Source organism: Phytophthora infestans, genomic scaffold (assembly GCF_000142945.1).
Source record: "Phytophthora infestans T30-4 supercont1.35 genomic scaffold, whole genome shotgun sequence".
Taxonomy (NCBI): Eukaryota; Oomycota; class Peronosporomycetes; order Peronosporales; family Peronosporaceae; genus Phytophthora; species Phytophthora infestans.
The window spans coordinates 1179709-1193937 of NW_003303724.1; the positions used below are offsets into that span (position 1 = coordinate 1179709).

Consider the following 14229-nt stretch of genomic DNA (forward strand, 5'->3'; position numbering starts at 1 on the left):
ATGCAGCAGGTTCCATGTTCAGCTGCTTCTCAACAGGCGCCGATGCAGATGCGGATCGCTTGGCAGGAGGAACCTCATCATACAAAACTTTTGAATATTAGCCACTAGATTGTAGGTCAGTACCATCCAATCGACATACATTCCACGGGTAAATGCTTCCATACTTCATCTGGCCCATCGAAGTAGTCGACAAGATGCGTAGCGTTTGGTCTTCTTGACCAGCCTTCTGGCGTGAAGTATCGGTTTTGGCTGGATAGCCCTTTAGGTCGCTTGAATTGCCATCCTAACCTTTTTAGCTTCGACTAGATCGATTCCCACAGATTTGTCTGTTTCGGTGAACAGATATACATGTACTTCGTACAGTACTGCACCCCGTTTTCGCGCCCTTGGACCTTTAATAAACTTCCGGATGTGATGATACTGAATCTAAATGAACTATTGTTTGTAGGCTACAGTCTGATTTATTTGCAAATTTTATACGGTCCACCCCCGCGAAAAACGGGGTGCAATACTGTACGATTAAACAATTTACCGGTAGTACCATTCTTGTTACGTTATAGCCCTCATTTTCCTTGCTCTCGCATATTTCATCTACAGCAGATTCTATAAATGTTTTGGCACACTGCTGACAAAAATAGCTTAGTTTCAAAAATGTCTTCAGTGACACCAAGCGATGGTGTTGAGCTTCGAAGTGAAACACATTCTATCCCTCCTTCTTGTACATGGGTCTACGCTGTATCCACGCGACTGCAGAACATCTGGCATCTCTTCAAGTTAGCTACTATGGCGGGAAATACTCTGTAGAGAGAGCGTTGGCGTTTGAAGAATACTCACGGAAGACATCTTTGTTTCGCGCTCTTTTAGTCTGCATCGGGACGCCAGTGCCAATGATAACACTGATCATACTTCAAGGGCTCCTACCGCTGCAAGATTCCACCGAAGGATGGAGCGTAAACTATGGATTTTGGGCTTCGACTGGCAATTATCTCAGCAGTCACGGCGAATACATTTCTGGTCCAAGTAACTTTCATGGTCGATGGATTCACACTAACATGGCGCCAATTGGTTATCTTCATGACAATCCTCTCCTTGCTCCACACAGCTGCAAGTATGGGCAGTCTCCGCGTATATCTTCTTTCCGATTCCGTTCTTCTACATCACGATGACTCCGTCTTTCTACGTCCCGTTATTTACTCTGCTGTACATTTTGTTGGGTAAAAACTGTAAGATGCCTATTTATTTTATCGGCGCGCAAAAGACGGGAAAAACTAACGAGGGCCCTCCTAGAGAGGGCCCTCACACAAAACGGGCAGAGGTATTACCGTTAGTGCTGCAAATAGACCGTTAGTGACGCAGCCGTTAGTGATGCAAAAAGACCGTTAGTGATGCAAAAAAATCGTTAGTGATGCAATTCACAGCTTGTGACGTAAATAGATCTTCCAAAGTGCTATCTGAACGAAAACAGCTTCAGTCTTCAAATGGCTTCCAACCCAAGACTTGAGTTTCCGCCCGACGGCTATCTAGTGCTGCCCCTCAATCTCACGCAAGCAACTATTTCATGTGTGCTTCGACAAGCAAGACGATCTGATTATATTAGTGTTTTCCGTGAGGTGGGTGGCGAAGAAGACGACACATTCCGAAGCCAATCACGTCAAAATTGTCTTTCGCCACAGATGAAAAAGCTCCACAGGAAAATTGAGGAGGTGGTTACACTAGTTGATGCAAACTTTCGAGCACAAGTTTATTCATTTTTGTACTCGCGCCCTGGTGGGCCTGAGCAAGGACCGCATGCAGACTTCACAAGTAGCGACGTGGAAGCTGTCAAGATGCGTTTTCCCCGCAGCATTCCAGCTAGTGTCGTCGTCGCGCTCGAAAGTGGTACACAATTAAGAGTTTACGCCGGATGTTACACTGTGGCACGCGAGGAGCGATCCCGGTTGGTGGATATCCCTATTGGTTACTGCATTGTTTTTCGGGGCGATCTTCTTCACGCTGGAGTAAGCTATTCACAGCACAACTACAGAGTCCACTGCTACTTGCAATTTGAAGGTGTTTCGTGGGTACCTGATATTGTCATGTCTGCTTTAACCTCAAGTTTTACCTGTCAATACTGCGGTTACGCTGATGCATCTTCCAATCGAATGCGTAACCATCGCTACTTTTGCTTATCTAACCCAGTCGGACAACAACACCGGGTGATTCGGCAGCAACTACAGAACGCAAAGGGAACCTACTCGTGTGATCTGTGCCAAAAATCGTTTGCAGTGAAAAGTAGTTTGAGGAGTCACATTAGCCGCAAACACTCTTAACCCAATAGCTCAATTCAATTTATATTGTTATTTTTATAATATTTTTTATTCAATTTTCTAGAGACTTTGTTGAAGTGTTTTGAACACTTCAACTTGTTTGATATCATTGCAAAAATTGCACCGCATTTCAGTATCTCGATGTGTATTTTAATAAAGAAAAAAACAGATATACAAATTTAGCGAAGGTGACAGCCTTCTTAACAACTGAAGCCTTGTGCATCCATCAAACAGTGGTAGGTATTGACAGCTCTGTTTTCATCTGTGGCTGCGTATGGAGTGCGCCCTGCATACCCCCATGATCGTGCCGGGAGATACGGCTCTAAGAACGCAGAGGTCTAGTGAGTGCCAACAATTTCAAGTCTTGAAGGGGTCGAAGCGTGTTGTGGCGGGGATGCTGAATGATTTTGGTCTACCCTCTCGCTGTAAGTCGGTTCCCGCGCTGTATCGAAAGTGCCATGGTTGGCCTTGTGTGATCGCTGTGTAGATGATGCGCGTCGGTTTTGCCGGATCGGTGCAGGTTCCTGAATCCGCGATTCCGATACCTCGATGCTGTCGTGTCGGACCCACCAGTGTTTGTCGAAGTCTTCCGGAACAAGACATCGTTCACCGTTCGACTCAATGACTGCAATTAATTGGTGGAGACATGGTCGTCCATGTACACCACGAAAAACACCAGAGCAAACAGACTGCTTCGTCCGAGAATTGACAATCTTCTGAGCGTCGCGCCACAGCTCATGTGTAGCCGTGAGAGCCCACACCGTAATTACGCGAACAACACGAGCGTATCGGTTTTTCTGCAAAAGATATGGCGCACTAGTGGCGTTGTACTCATACAACCAACTTGTTCGTGATGCCGCAGCAACCCACCAACTTAGTAGAGACTTGAAAACCGTGTACAGATCTCCGTGGCTTGACTTTAATCTCGCCTTCACTGTCGCGTGTGTGCCTTCCACAGTGGATGTATCTCGGATACCGTAGTGTCGGTAGCTGTTGGTGCAGTATTTTACGATTCGTGTCTTATACTTCCACCAGTGTAGGTCGAGGTAGTCCGAAACTACCTTCGACTTCAGCTGTAACTCTCTGCATTTGGCTTCAAAGGCTTCTGCAGTCTCTGCATCAATCGCTTCGAAGAATGTCGACATAAATGAATCGGTTTCCCAGGAGTTTTCTTTCCTCGGTTGCCCAGGAGCGGGGTTGACGACATCAACCTGCCCGAGATGCAATCTTGTTTTAGCTTCCACGTTCTTCACCATATGCCACCTACACACCATTGAAGGTACGTCAGGGAACACCCTATCGAGGGCGTTCATACAAGCTAAATCGCGATCCGTTAATATCACGCGGGGCTGGTCAATCTCATTCTCCACCAGCAAAAGTTGTAGCATGTTGAATGCCCAGACGTAATCCTCCTCGGTCTCTCCTGGCAGCCAGCATTGAGCAACAGGCAGTACTGTGTTTGCCCCAGTAATTGTAATCACATTGAGCAATGGCAACTTGTACTGGTTTGTGTTGTAGGTACAATCGGTTATCAATACTCCACAATGCTGCCGGTACAATGCGGTCGTTGCAGGATGAGCCCAAAAGAGGTGTCTGAGCTGGTGAGTCTCTGGGTTTGTTGTCCATCGATGAAAGAACTTGTGTTTATTGAGCAGCTCAAACAAAGCCTCGATCGAGGTGTGGCTAGCCAGTTCATGGCGGCGCGTCGCATTCTTGGCGTTTGCAATATCCTTTGCGATCACTAGAGAGTTGGGGTCGACAGCAAGAAGCGTGGCTTGAATGTCTGATACAGAGATACCAGCAGCAGTTTGTAGACTAACTAGGTCACTAGCAGTGTCAGCGACAACAACAGTTGTGGAAGCTGCAGCCCGGCGACGATGCGCTGCATGAACCCGGGCGTCACGAGAGGGCACGTGGTTGTTGTAACGGGGTTACATGGTGTGGAGCACACAGGGGTACGAAGTACCCGGAGAGTTAACAAACTCTCAGTACATAAGTTGGAGAGTTAACAAGGTCTCTCAGTACGTTAGCTGAAAGCCACACGTTATGCATTTGATTAGGTTTAACTATGCTAGATAGTTAAAGAGATACATTTACCCCTAGGCGGCTTGGCCGCAATAATAGTAAATAAAACACTTCTGGTTTTGAAGCATAAAAGTTAAGGTATTAACTTTGAGCCCTGGTCTTGGGCTGTAAGTGTCCTTTGGATAAGGAACTTAGTATTAGTGACTCTTTGAGTCGAACGTCTTCCTCTGACGCTAAAGCTACGGCAGCCCCGCTGCACTTGGTAGCACTTGTAGTCAATCCCGCTCCTGAGTCGGTTGACTATATCCTCTGCGAGGATGGAACACCCCGTGTTCGCGAATTTGCCCCCGGCGCAGCAGGACGCGCTTACTAAGCTTATGTCCTTGCTTGGCCCGGAGGGCGTGGCTCATCTTGCATCGCAAGGTCCAGAGGCGGTCACTGCCAGGCTGGAATCGTTCTCCCGCTACGAGAACGCGCTCTTGGAGCATGTCCAAGAGAAGATGAGCGCCGCAACGGCGGCGGCGTCGATGACGCGTGAAGAGTCTATGAGACTGAAACCGCTCATGGTGAGCGTAAAAACCTTCGAGGGGAAGGATGGAGAGAATCTCCTTCTCTGGACCCGTGAGGTCGAGATGGCCATGGGATCGGCCCTGCTCCAGTCTGAGCATCAGCGCGTGGCGCTGGCTATCTCCAGGCTTGGAGGTCGCGCTCGCGAATGGGCACTAACGTGCGGCACGTCTGTTGACGCTGCATTTCCCACTTGGGATCAGCTGAAGCAACAGCTTTCGCGCGTGTTCGCGCCGCCTAATCAGGCGTACCGTATCCGGTCGAAGTTCCTTGCTACCCGCCAGGGTAAGAAGGAGTTATTGGACTATGTCCAAGAGTTGAGAGCTCTTATCGCCGGAATGGCGGCGGACCCTCTTCCAGAACTGGTCAGCGTGACCGTGTTCATGGAGGGACTTCGTGTGAGCGCAGCTCGAACGGAAGTGTTCCGTGTACACCCTAACTCTTTCGAAGAGGCGGTGAATGCGGCATTAAATGCCGAGCACAACTTCAGGTCGGCTCGATCTGGTTGGAGCGCTGGTAGCGCAAGCTCTTCGAGCGGTCCAGAGCCGATGGACCTCAGCTATGCTGAAGATGAAGAAGCGGAGCTTCTTGCTGCGGAGCAGCGTGCCGGCATCCGCCGATGCTTTGTGTGCAATAGCACTAAGCACTTGAGGGCATATTGCCCTCTGCGCAAGAAGCGCGTGGCTCCGGCGAGCCAACCCTCCGGGTCATCGCCGGGAAACGGCATTTCCCAGTAGGCGCGGGGCGGCCTACTGGGGAAGAACTGAGTTCTGTTGTACCTCGAAGAGGTAGAGGGCAACGGGGCTCAGCCCCGAAGAGAGCTGAGCTCTCTTACGAGAAGAGTGTGTGCAAGCCGGGCTTGCTGGTCGTTCAAGCGAACGTGAAGGGCTTTGCAAAGCCATGGAGAGTCTTGATTGACTCGGGAGCCTCGGGCAACTACGCCCGTCGCTCCACCCTAGAAGGGAGTCAGCTGTATGCTGAGGCACTGGAAGTGCCAACGAGAGATACGATCTCTGTCCGTCTCGCGACGGGGACACTGGTGACTGTGTCGAAGGTCTCTGTCGACCTTGGAGTGAAGTTTGAGAACTTCGATAGCGTGGAACGCTGCTTGGTCTTAGACCTGGATGCGAGGTATGACCTCATCCTTGGCATGGCATGGCTGGAACGCCATGAGCCATGGATCGACTGGAAGTCGAAAACGCTGGGTGCGTCGCACCCTGCTCCTAGTGGAGCTTTGGTGAGTCATGAACCCACCTCTGCTAGGAAGCAGAAGCGCTTTTGGCGCGAGCACGAGGCCGAGGCGGCCGTAGTGCTGGACATTGGTATGTCCGAAATTGTTAGCAACGAGGTTGCTGTTTGCCCTGAGGGCGTACGTGGTGCGGCACGTTATCCGCGGAGCGGTGCAGGTCAGGTCAATGACCAACTGCTGGGTCCTGGTGAGGACGAGCGCGGAGTGGCGCGTAATCCACTGAGTGGTATGAACCTGGTCGATGACCTACCGCTGCGTGACCCGAGGGTCGCGGTCGACTGCGAGTCGAGGCATCATGGGCGTGGCCCAGGAGATGCAGGTGAAGTGACACCTAGTTCACTGTGTGAAGGTCAAGAACCTCTTGGCTTTCAGCCGAGTGTCTTGCGAGACACTGTATCCTCTTCGAGGAGTGATGGTGCTGCTGCACCCGGTGGTGGTGACGGAGATGTCGCCACACCGCCCTCATCCGGCCGGGCTCGGTCGCGGAGGGAGAGGAGAAGAAGACGCAGGGCGTCTGTGACGTCTTCGACGTCGGACGATGTGTCCAACGTGACGAGCGGTGATGCTCCACGTGATTGCTGTGAACAGCTGTATACACTCGTGAACGGAGTGACGGGGGAGGTAGAAGGCGATATCAGCCTTGATACTCTGCCCGCTGCAGATGCTCTGCTAGAGCTGGACGAGATGTCCATTGCCGAGTTCGGCGAAGCCTTAAAGGCAGGCGAGCTAGCCGAGGTGGTCTTGCTGGGACCTGAGAAGGAGTTGAACTCCTCATCCGTCGTGGACGACACGGTCCTAGAGGACACCAAGAAGGCGCTGAGCGCAAGAAGTGGATCGGCGATCCTCAAAGATCCTTCGGATCCCTTCTACCCGGTGGTGAAGGAGTATGGAGACGTTGTCTCAAAAGACCCACCGACGGGCCTGCCTCCGGATCGAGGCGTGTGTCATGAGATTGACCTGGTTCCTGGAACCAAATACTGCGTAACAAGGCAATGGCCTTTGCCGAGAGAGCAGTGTGACGTCATTGACGCATTCTTCCGTGCGAAGCACGAGGCAGGGATGGTGCGTGAGAGTAAGTCTCCGCACTCGACACCCACGTTCTGTGTCAGAAAGCCGAACGGCAAGTGGCGCATTGTTCATGCTTTTAACAAGCTAAATGCGGCCACTATCCCGGCGCAAACGCCGATTCCTCGCAAGGATGTTCTGCAGAACAACATGGTAGGCTGTACGCTGTACAGCGCGCTCGACTTGGTCGATGGCTACTACCAATTGCTCATGAGAGCGAGCGACATTCCGCTGACAGCGGTGAGTACTCCGAGCGGTATGCTCTGGGAGTGGCTGGTGATGCCCCAGGGGCTGTCGAACGCACCAGCAACGTTCAATCGTCTTGTGACGCAGCTGTTTAGGCCCCACCGGGCGTACGCTCAAACGTACTTTGACGATATATTCGTCCATAGTCGTGCCGAGCACGGAAAGTCAGACGTGGATAACCACATTGACCACTTGCGAGCGGTGCTCGAGTGCATGCGCACTAATAAGTTGTATGCCAACTTGGACAAGTGCGTCTTTGGCGCGGAGGAGATACCTTTTCTCGGGTGCTTCATTGGGAAGCGTGGCTTACGGGCAGATCCTGCCAAAGTCAAGGCCATCGTGGACTGGCCGGTTCCCAAGAACCAAAAAGACTTACGCAAGTGGCTAGGCTTAGCCAATTACTTGCACAAGTACAGTGCGAACTACGCGGAGATGGCTCGGCCATTATCAGATCTCCTTAAGAAGGACGCACCATGGTGCTGGAACGTCGAGCACGACGGAGCCTTTGAGGCTGTGAAGGAGAGCCTTCTCCAGGCTCCGATCCTTGCGCTACCGGACCCGGATAGTCCGTTTAGCGTCGTCTGTGACGCCTCCGATTTTGCAATCGGTTGTGCTTTACTACAAGCAGACGCCGAAGGGCGTGAACGCGTGATCGCGTTTGAGTCTCGCCAGCTCAAAGCTGCAGAGAAGAACTATCCAGTTCATGACAAAGAGCTACTTGCAATGAAGTATGCTCTAGTCAAATTCAGGGTACACCTGCTAGGCTCTAAGCCTTTTGTGATCTTTACTGATCATGCGTCGTTACGCACTGCGACACAGTCGCCTCATCTCTCTCAGAGAATGGCAAGATGGCTTTCCTTCTTTGCCGAGTATAACTTCGAGGTGAAGTACAAGCCGGGGCGGCTTAATGTAGTGGCCGATGCGCTCTCGCGCAGGCCGGACTACGAGTTAGCTCATGTCACGACAGTGACGTCGTCAGTGCCTGACTTGATACGCGGAGCGTATGCACAAGACGACATGTGCGTAGCGCTGCTACGGGCTCTTGGGAGCGAAGAGTTTAAAGACTCTGACAAGGAATTGTCTGGGCGCTTACGCGCGAGGCTGCATCGATACTCACTCGATGGCGGCCTGCTGTACTACAGCACCGACGCTGAGGATAACCCTCGTGTAGTCGTTCCTCATGATGAGGATCTAAAGTATCGAATCCTCTATGAGGTTCATGATACGCCCGTGGGCGGGCACTTAGGTCGGGAGAAGACCTATGGCTCGGTGAGCTCGATGTACTGGTGGCCCAAGATGTATAAGTGGGTCGGCACCTATGTACGCACGTGTGAGACGTGTCAACGGACAAAGTCCGCGCCGAGAACGGCAGCGCCATTGGCGAGTTTGCCTGTCCCCAAGGGATGCTGGCAGTCCATGAGTATGGACTTTGTGTTTGGCCTTCCCAAGGATAAGGCGGGAAACACAGGTATAGTGGTCTTTGTAGACCGATTGAGCAAGATGGCTCATTTAGCGGCAGTGCCGGACACCATTGATGGTGAAGGTACAGCTTTGCTGTTTTTAGACCGAGTCTTTCGCCAACATGGCTTGCCTGAGGCAATTGTCTCGGATCGAGATCCGCGCTTCACCGCGAAGTTCTGGACGTCCCTCTTCAGAGTGCTCGGCACTCGTTTGGACATGTCCACGGCGGACCATCCGCAGACCGATGGTCAAACCGAACGCGTGAATCGCGTTGTGGAGGATACCCTCCGAAGCGTATGCGCTGAGGCGCCAAAACGCTGGAGCCAGATGCTCCCACTCGTTGAGTTCGCATTAAATAAATGCAGTGCACGCCTCGACAGGCTACACTCCGTTCTATGTGAACGGCTTGGTTAACCCTCGCGTCCCACTGACGCCGCCACGCAGTGGCTCAGGGCTTGGTGGGGGAGGGATAGCCGAGCGGCTAGCTGATGTCAGCCCTGTTGCGGTTCGCAAGCAAGTCGATGACTTTGTCTCTTTGAGACTGAGCGTAATGCGTCAAGTACGCGACGCTATGGCTGAAAGCCAAGACACGCAAAAGGAACATGCAGATGCCAAGGGCAGAAGCAATGTTGAGAGGTTTGAGGTCGGTGACCAAGTTTTATTAAACGCTAAAAACCTACCTACTCATGCAGTGTCTGCAGTCTTCAAGACGAAGTTAAGACCTCGGTTCATAGGACCGTTCAAGGTCGTGGCCAGGAAGGGCCTAGCGTATACGCTCAACCTTCCGAAGAAGATGCGCACGCATCCGGTCTTCTATGTCGGCTTGCTTAAGCCATACCAAGACCCTGCTCAGGTGAGCGCGGAGGCGTTGGCACCAACGGTGGCTGGGCCACGGACAGCTGCAGGGCAGCAGGTGGTAGAGCCACGGGAGGCTGAACGACAGCAAGTGGTGGATCCACAGGTGGCTGATCAACAGCATGTGGCAGAGCCACAGGTCGCGGAGCGAAGTGCTCGAGATGCAGGAGCAAGGCAAGCTGAACGTTCAGCCGAGCAGCTGGACGCTCAAGGTCCGAGACCTGGTTGTGAGTCAACAGTGGTGGCTCTAACCTATCCACAAGGTGGATCATCTCTTCGAGATCGACCGATGGGCGGTATACGTTCGCGTCGTGGACGCCGGCGTCGTATGGACGCAGACGCCGTTTCCGGCAAGTGCTGACTCTCCCCGCGAGAGCCCAGCTGAGGCAAGACCTCCTCCTGCTCTGCTCGATGAGCATGGTGAGCTCCACTTTCACGTGGAACGCCTTGTGGCGTGGCGTAGACGCCAGGGTCGTACCCAGTACTTAGTGAAGTGGAGGGGTTACCCTCACTCACAGAACTCATGGGAGTTTGAGGTTATCCTCCGGCAAGATTGCCCTTGACGTCGTTGACGCTTACGACCGGGCACATCATGTGCCGAAGCGCCACCATGGCGTGCGACAGCGTCGCCAGGCGCTGGGCGCCTCCCACTAGAGTGGCGACGCTGTCGCACGAAGCGATGAGGTCAGTAGTTGAGCTCAGGCTCTGACCAGTGGCTGCAGCAGCCAGCTCGGTACGTATGAGCGGTGCTCGCAGCGGGAGCAGGAGGTGGAGAGACCTCGTAGTGTTAGGGACATGGTCCCGAAGGAAGCAGGTGCTTCGTGTTGTGCTGAACAAGGTTCAGGCACAAGCGTCTCGATAGACGCATAGTTGTTTTGAAACAACTTGCTCGATGAGCATGATCCAAATGTGGATGCGCTGTAACAGCGAAAGTGGTGTCCCGCACGGGGATCGAACCACTGGCCTTTGGCTTGACATGCCGGAGCTCTACCATTGAGCTACAAGGGCGATGCCCGTACGTCAGTCCGAGAACGGACTACTCATGGTATGAGAGGGCTGCGCCCGGGTGGATTTGAACCACCGACCTGTGGCTTTCAAAGCCAGCGCTCGACCACTGAGCTAAAAGCGGATTGCTCTTAAGCTTGTCCAAGCGTGAACAATCGTTCATGGAACGACAGGGCTGTGCACTGGTGGGCTCGAACCACCGACCTGTGGCTCTCAAAGCCAACGCTCAACCATTGAGCTAAAAGGGTGTTGCCCTTAAGCTTGTCCAAGCGTGAGCGATCGTTCATGGAACGACAGGGCTGTGCCCTAGTGAGTTTGAACCACGGACCTATCGCTTGTGAAGCGAGTGTTCAACCGCTGAGCTGTTGTCGACGACTCGAATGAGTCAAGAGCATTGCTCTAAGCGGCTTGCAGCTCTTGGAGTAGGCGCGGAGCGCGAGCGTAGGTCTGAGACCGCTTGAGAGCAAGATGCGCGCTGCGCTTGGAGCATTGGGCCGTGGGCCGACGACGAGAAGTTGGGCATCAACGATGCGTAGGCGTTTGTGAGCTCACGGAGCTGTACAACGCTGGTGTGAGGTGTAGTAACCTCCGCCGTCTTAACAAGACGTGACCTCGCTGAGGAGAGTTTCGAGAACGGAATGTTCTCATCTTAGTGGGGGAGAGTGTAACGGGGTTACATGGTGTGGAGCACACAGGGGTACGAAGTACCCGGAGAGTTAACAAACTCTCAGTACATAAGTTGGAGAGTTAACAAGGTCTCTCAGTACGTTAGCTGAAAGCCACACGTTATGCATTTGATTAGGTTTAACTATGCTAGATAGTTAAAGAGATACATTTACCCCTAGGCGGCTTGGCCGCAATAATAGTAAATAAAACACTTCTGGTTTTGAAGCATAAAAGTTAAGGTATTAACTTTGAGCCCTGGTCTTGGGCTGTAAGTGTCCTTTGGATAAGGAACTTAGTATTAGTGACTCTTTGAGTCGAACGTCTTCCTCTGACGCTAAAGCTACGGCAGCCCCGCTGCAGTTGTGGTGTGAGCTTCGTGCCGTGTGAACGATTTTCCAGGGCCCAGTCGGGTGCTGTTTGCTCGCTGCACGGATACCAATTCTCATAGGGCACTCTGAGCGCTTTGATCCCCGCAAAGGGCGCTGACGGTCGGATTCAGTTAGATTCTGTGTGTTCTTGGGCACACCGGCTCGGTCACACTCATAATTTCGCACCCAAACGTCTCCATCATCGTTGTAGCGTACACGGCGTCGAGATACATTAAAGCCGTGGCTTAAGGTTCATGCATGTACTGCGGCTTCTGCTTCGTCATGAGACGAGTAGTTGGCTTCAGGTGGAGGTGGAAGTAAAAAGAGCGGGGGTTTCTCCTTCTCCATTGTACGGTAACTTGGTTTGTGGTACTCGCTACTGAGCTCCTGTACACGCCAGACGGCAACCCCATCCACAGTAATGGTACTCTTACAACCTTTCAATATGTTAACAACCTTTCGTCTGGTTGGCAACGCTGTACCGGTTACAGTACGGTAACGCTGTACCGGTAGCAGTACCGGTAATACCTCTGCCCGTTTTGTGTGAGGGCGGGCCCTCGTTAGTTTTTCCCGCAAAAGACCATGGGCATGGTCTATCCAGCCTATCAACTGCTGTTCCACAAAGCGGCTTCAACTCATTTTGCTCTACCGGTAGCTCTTCTCCAGCCAGCCATTAAACTGGTAGCCAAGAACGTCGTATTGCGAATAACCAAGAGTCTGGAAGACTTGACACCTGAAGCTGTGATTTTTACAGTGGATTTCTACAACGCACTGTACTTGGCCACGTTCATGGATAGTGCCTCAAGTATCCATACCATGTTGATCCTCATTGGAACTGACTTTGCTCAAACCGCCATGGTTATGATCAAACTTCGGCGACGATCTTACAACGCCTATACAAAGTAACGAACAGTTTTGGAAGCCAAAATTTACTTTCGTTGCTCTGTTTTCTTTGCCGAAATCAAGACAAATTTGCTACTCAATGGATTGAGCACGTACGTGTGCGGTCCTGTCTGACGTATCGTTTGTCGCCAGAAGATAATAATCTCCTCGCCAAGCTAGAAAAAAGTGTTTCGCATACAAATAATCACTGGCCTAGTGAGGGGCCCATGTGTAGCATTTTGAATAGCGTCCCCCAAAAGAAAAATGCGCGACTACTTTGTGTACGACGACATCTCAGCGCAGTTCTACCAACCGCAAACATTGAGAGATGCCATGGAATAGGCGCCAGTCGTGATGCTCAGCACTCCGCTATCCTTCACGAGACGCTGGAGGTGTTATACACACTGGAGTGTTTGGTTCTCTCGGCCTACTTAGAGGCTTTTATTCCTCTTTTCTACGGCAACTATATGTGAATTTTCCGAACGCAGAATATCACACCGAGTTGAGAAATTTGACCCATCAGAATGTTAATCACACCGCCACTGTAGTGTTTCTCTTTGGCCTTTTGCAAGTGGCATCGTTCTGGCTGTTGGCGGCGCTTATTAGTCGCAAGTGCGGTATGAATGTGCTCTATCGATTAGCGTTCGTTTTGGAAACACAAATGCCTCTGGTTCAAGGGAAACTAATGATCTGGATGCTCGTGACTATGGCTTGTCGTGTCGTTCACTTTGGTACGTTTGGTCTTTTTATTTAAATATTGGTGTACCGGTATGATTGTACAGATATTTATTTCCCTAAAGGTGTGGACTTTTCTTTTAAATTTTCGTGGATTCAAAATTAGTGCTTAGTTCCGTGACTAATCCATATGCGTAATCAAGAATTACTGTAAACACCGTGCTTTGCCGTCATTTGAAGAATCATTCTACACGAAGCTTCACATGTCCAGAATGCGACTTATAATTGTCTTCATCGCTTCGTTCCTGTGGTGTTGCACGAGCTTCACAGAAGCCCTGACAGACAACGTGACTCCCTCTTCGATCACGAATCGCGTCGGCAATGTCAACAACCGGCGCCATCTTCGAAGACAGCAACCGAACGAAGAAGAAAGAATGGCGCCGAACTTCGCTGCGATGTCGAATCTTCTGCATTCCACTCCTTCTGGTCAGTCGTCCCAGATCCTTCATGCAGTTGAGAATCACGAGCCGCTGCCCAAGTGGGCAAAAGCTCTCGTAGTTCTACTCGGACTCGGCGTAGTAGCTGGCGGCACTGTTGCTGCTGTCAAGGTGTCGCAATCAATAACGGAATAAGGTAGGGCTGTGGCATTAAATGACACACAAATTTTGTGTGTTCGACTCAAGCTAACGCTACCGGTTCCACAAACCGAAGATAGGTCATCTAACCGGTAGCTCAAAAAGCTAAAAACAAACTTTCACTTTTTTTGAAAAGAAAAGCTAAAGTAAAAATTTCATTTCACCCATTTTTAGACGGTAACCCCCCTCCGTGCAATGTTCCCAATAGTCAACTCGTAGCTCAA

The 14229-nt window shown here is 51.5% G+C and overlaps 1 protein-coding gene across 1 annotated transcript; it reads left to right on the forward strand.

Annotated features, from left to right (window-relative positions):
• Positions 1–13642: 13642 nt before the first annotated feature.
• On the forward strand, positions 13643–14002 carry PITG_15318 (secreted RxLR effector peptide protein, putative; the record flags this gene model as incomplete). Its single annotated transcript, XM_002898714.1, has 1 exon — positions 13643–14002. The coding sequence occupies one exon, from the start codon at positions 13643–13645 to the stop codon at positions 14000–14002; it is 360 nt and encodes a 119-aa protein (XP_002898760.1).
• Positions 14003–14229: the final 227 nt, after the last annotated feature.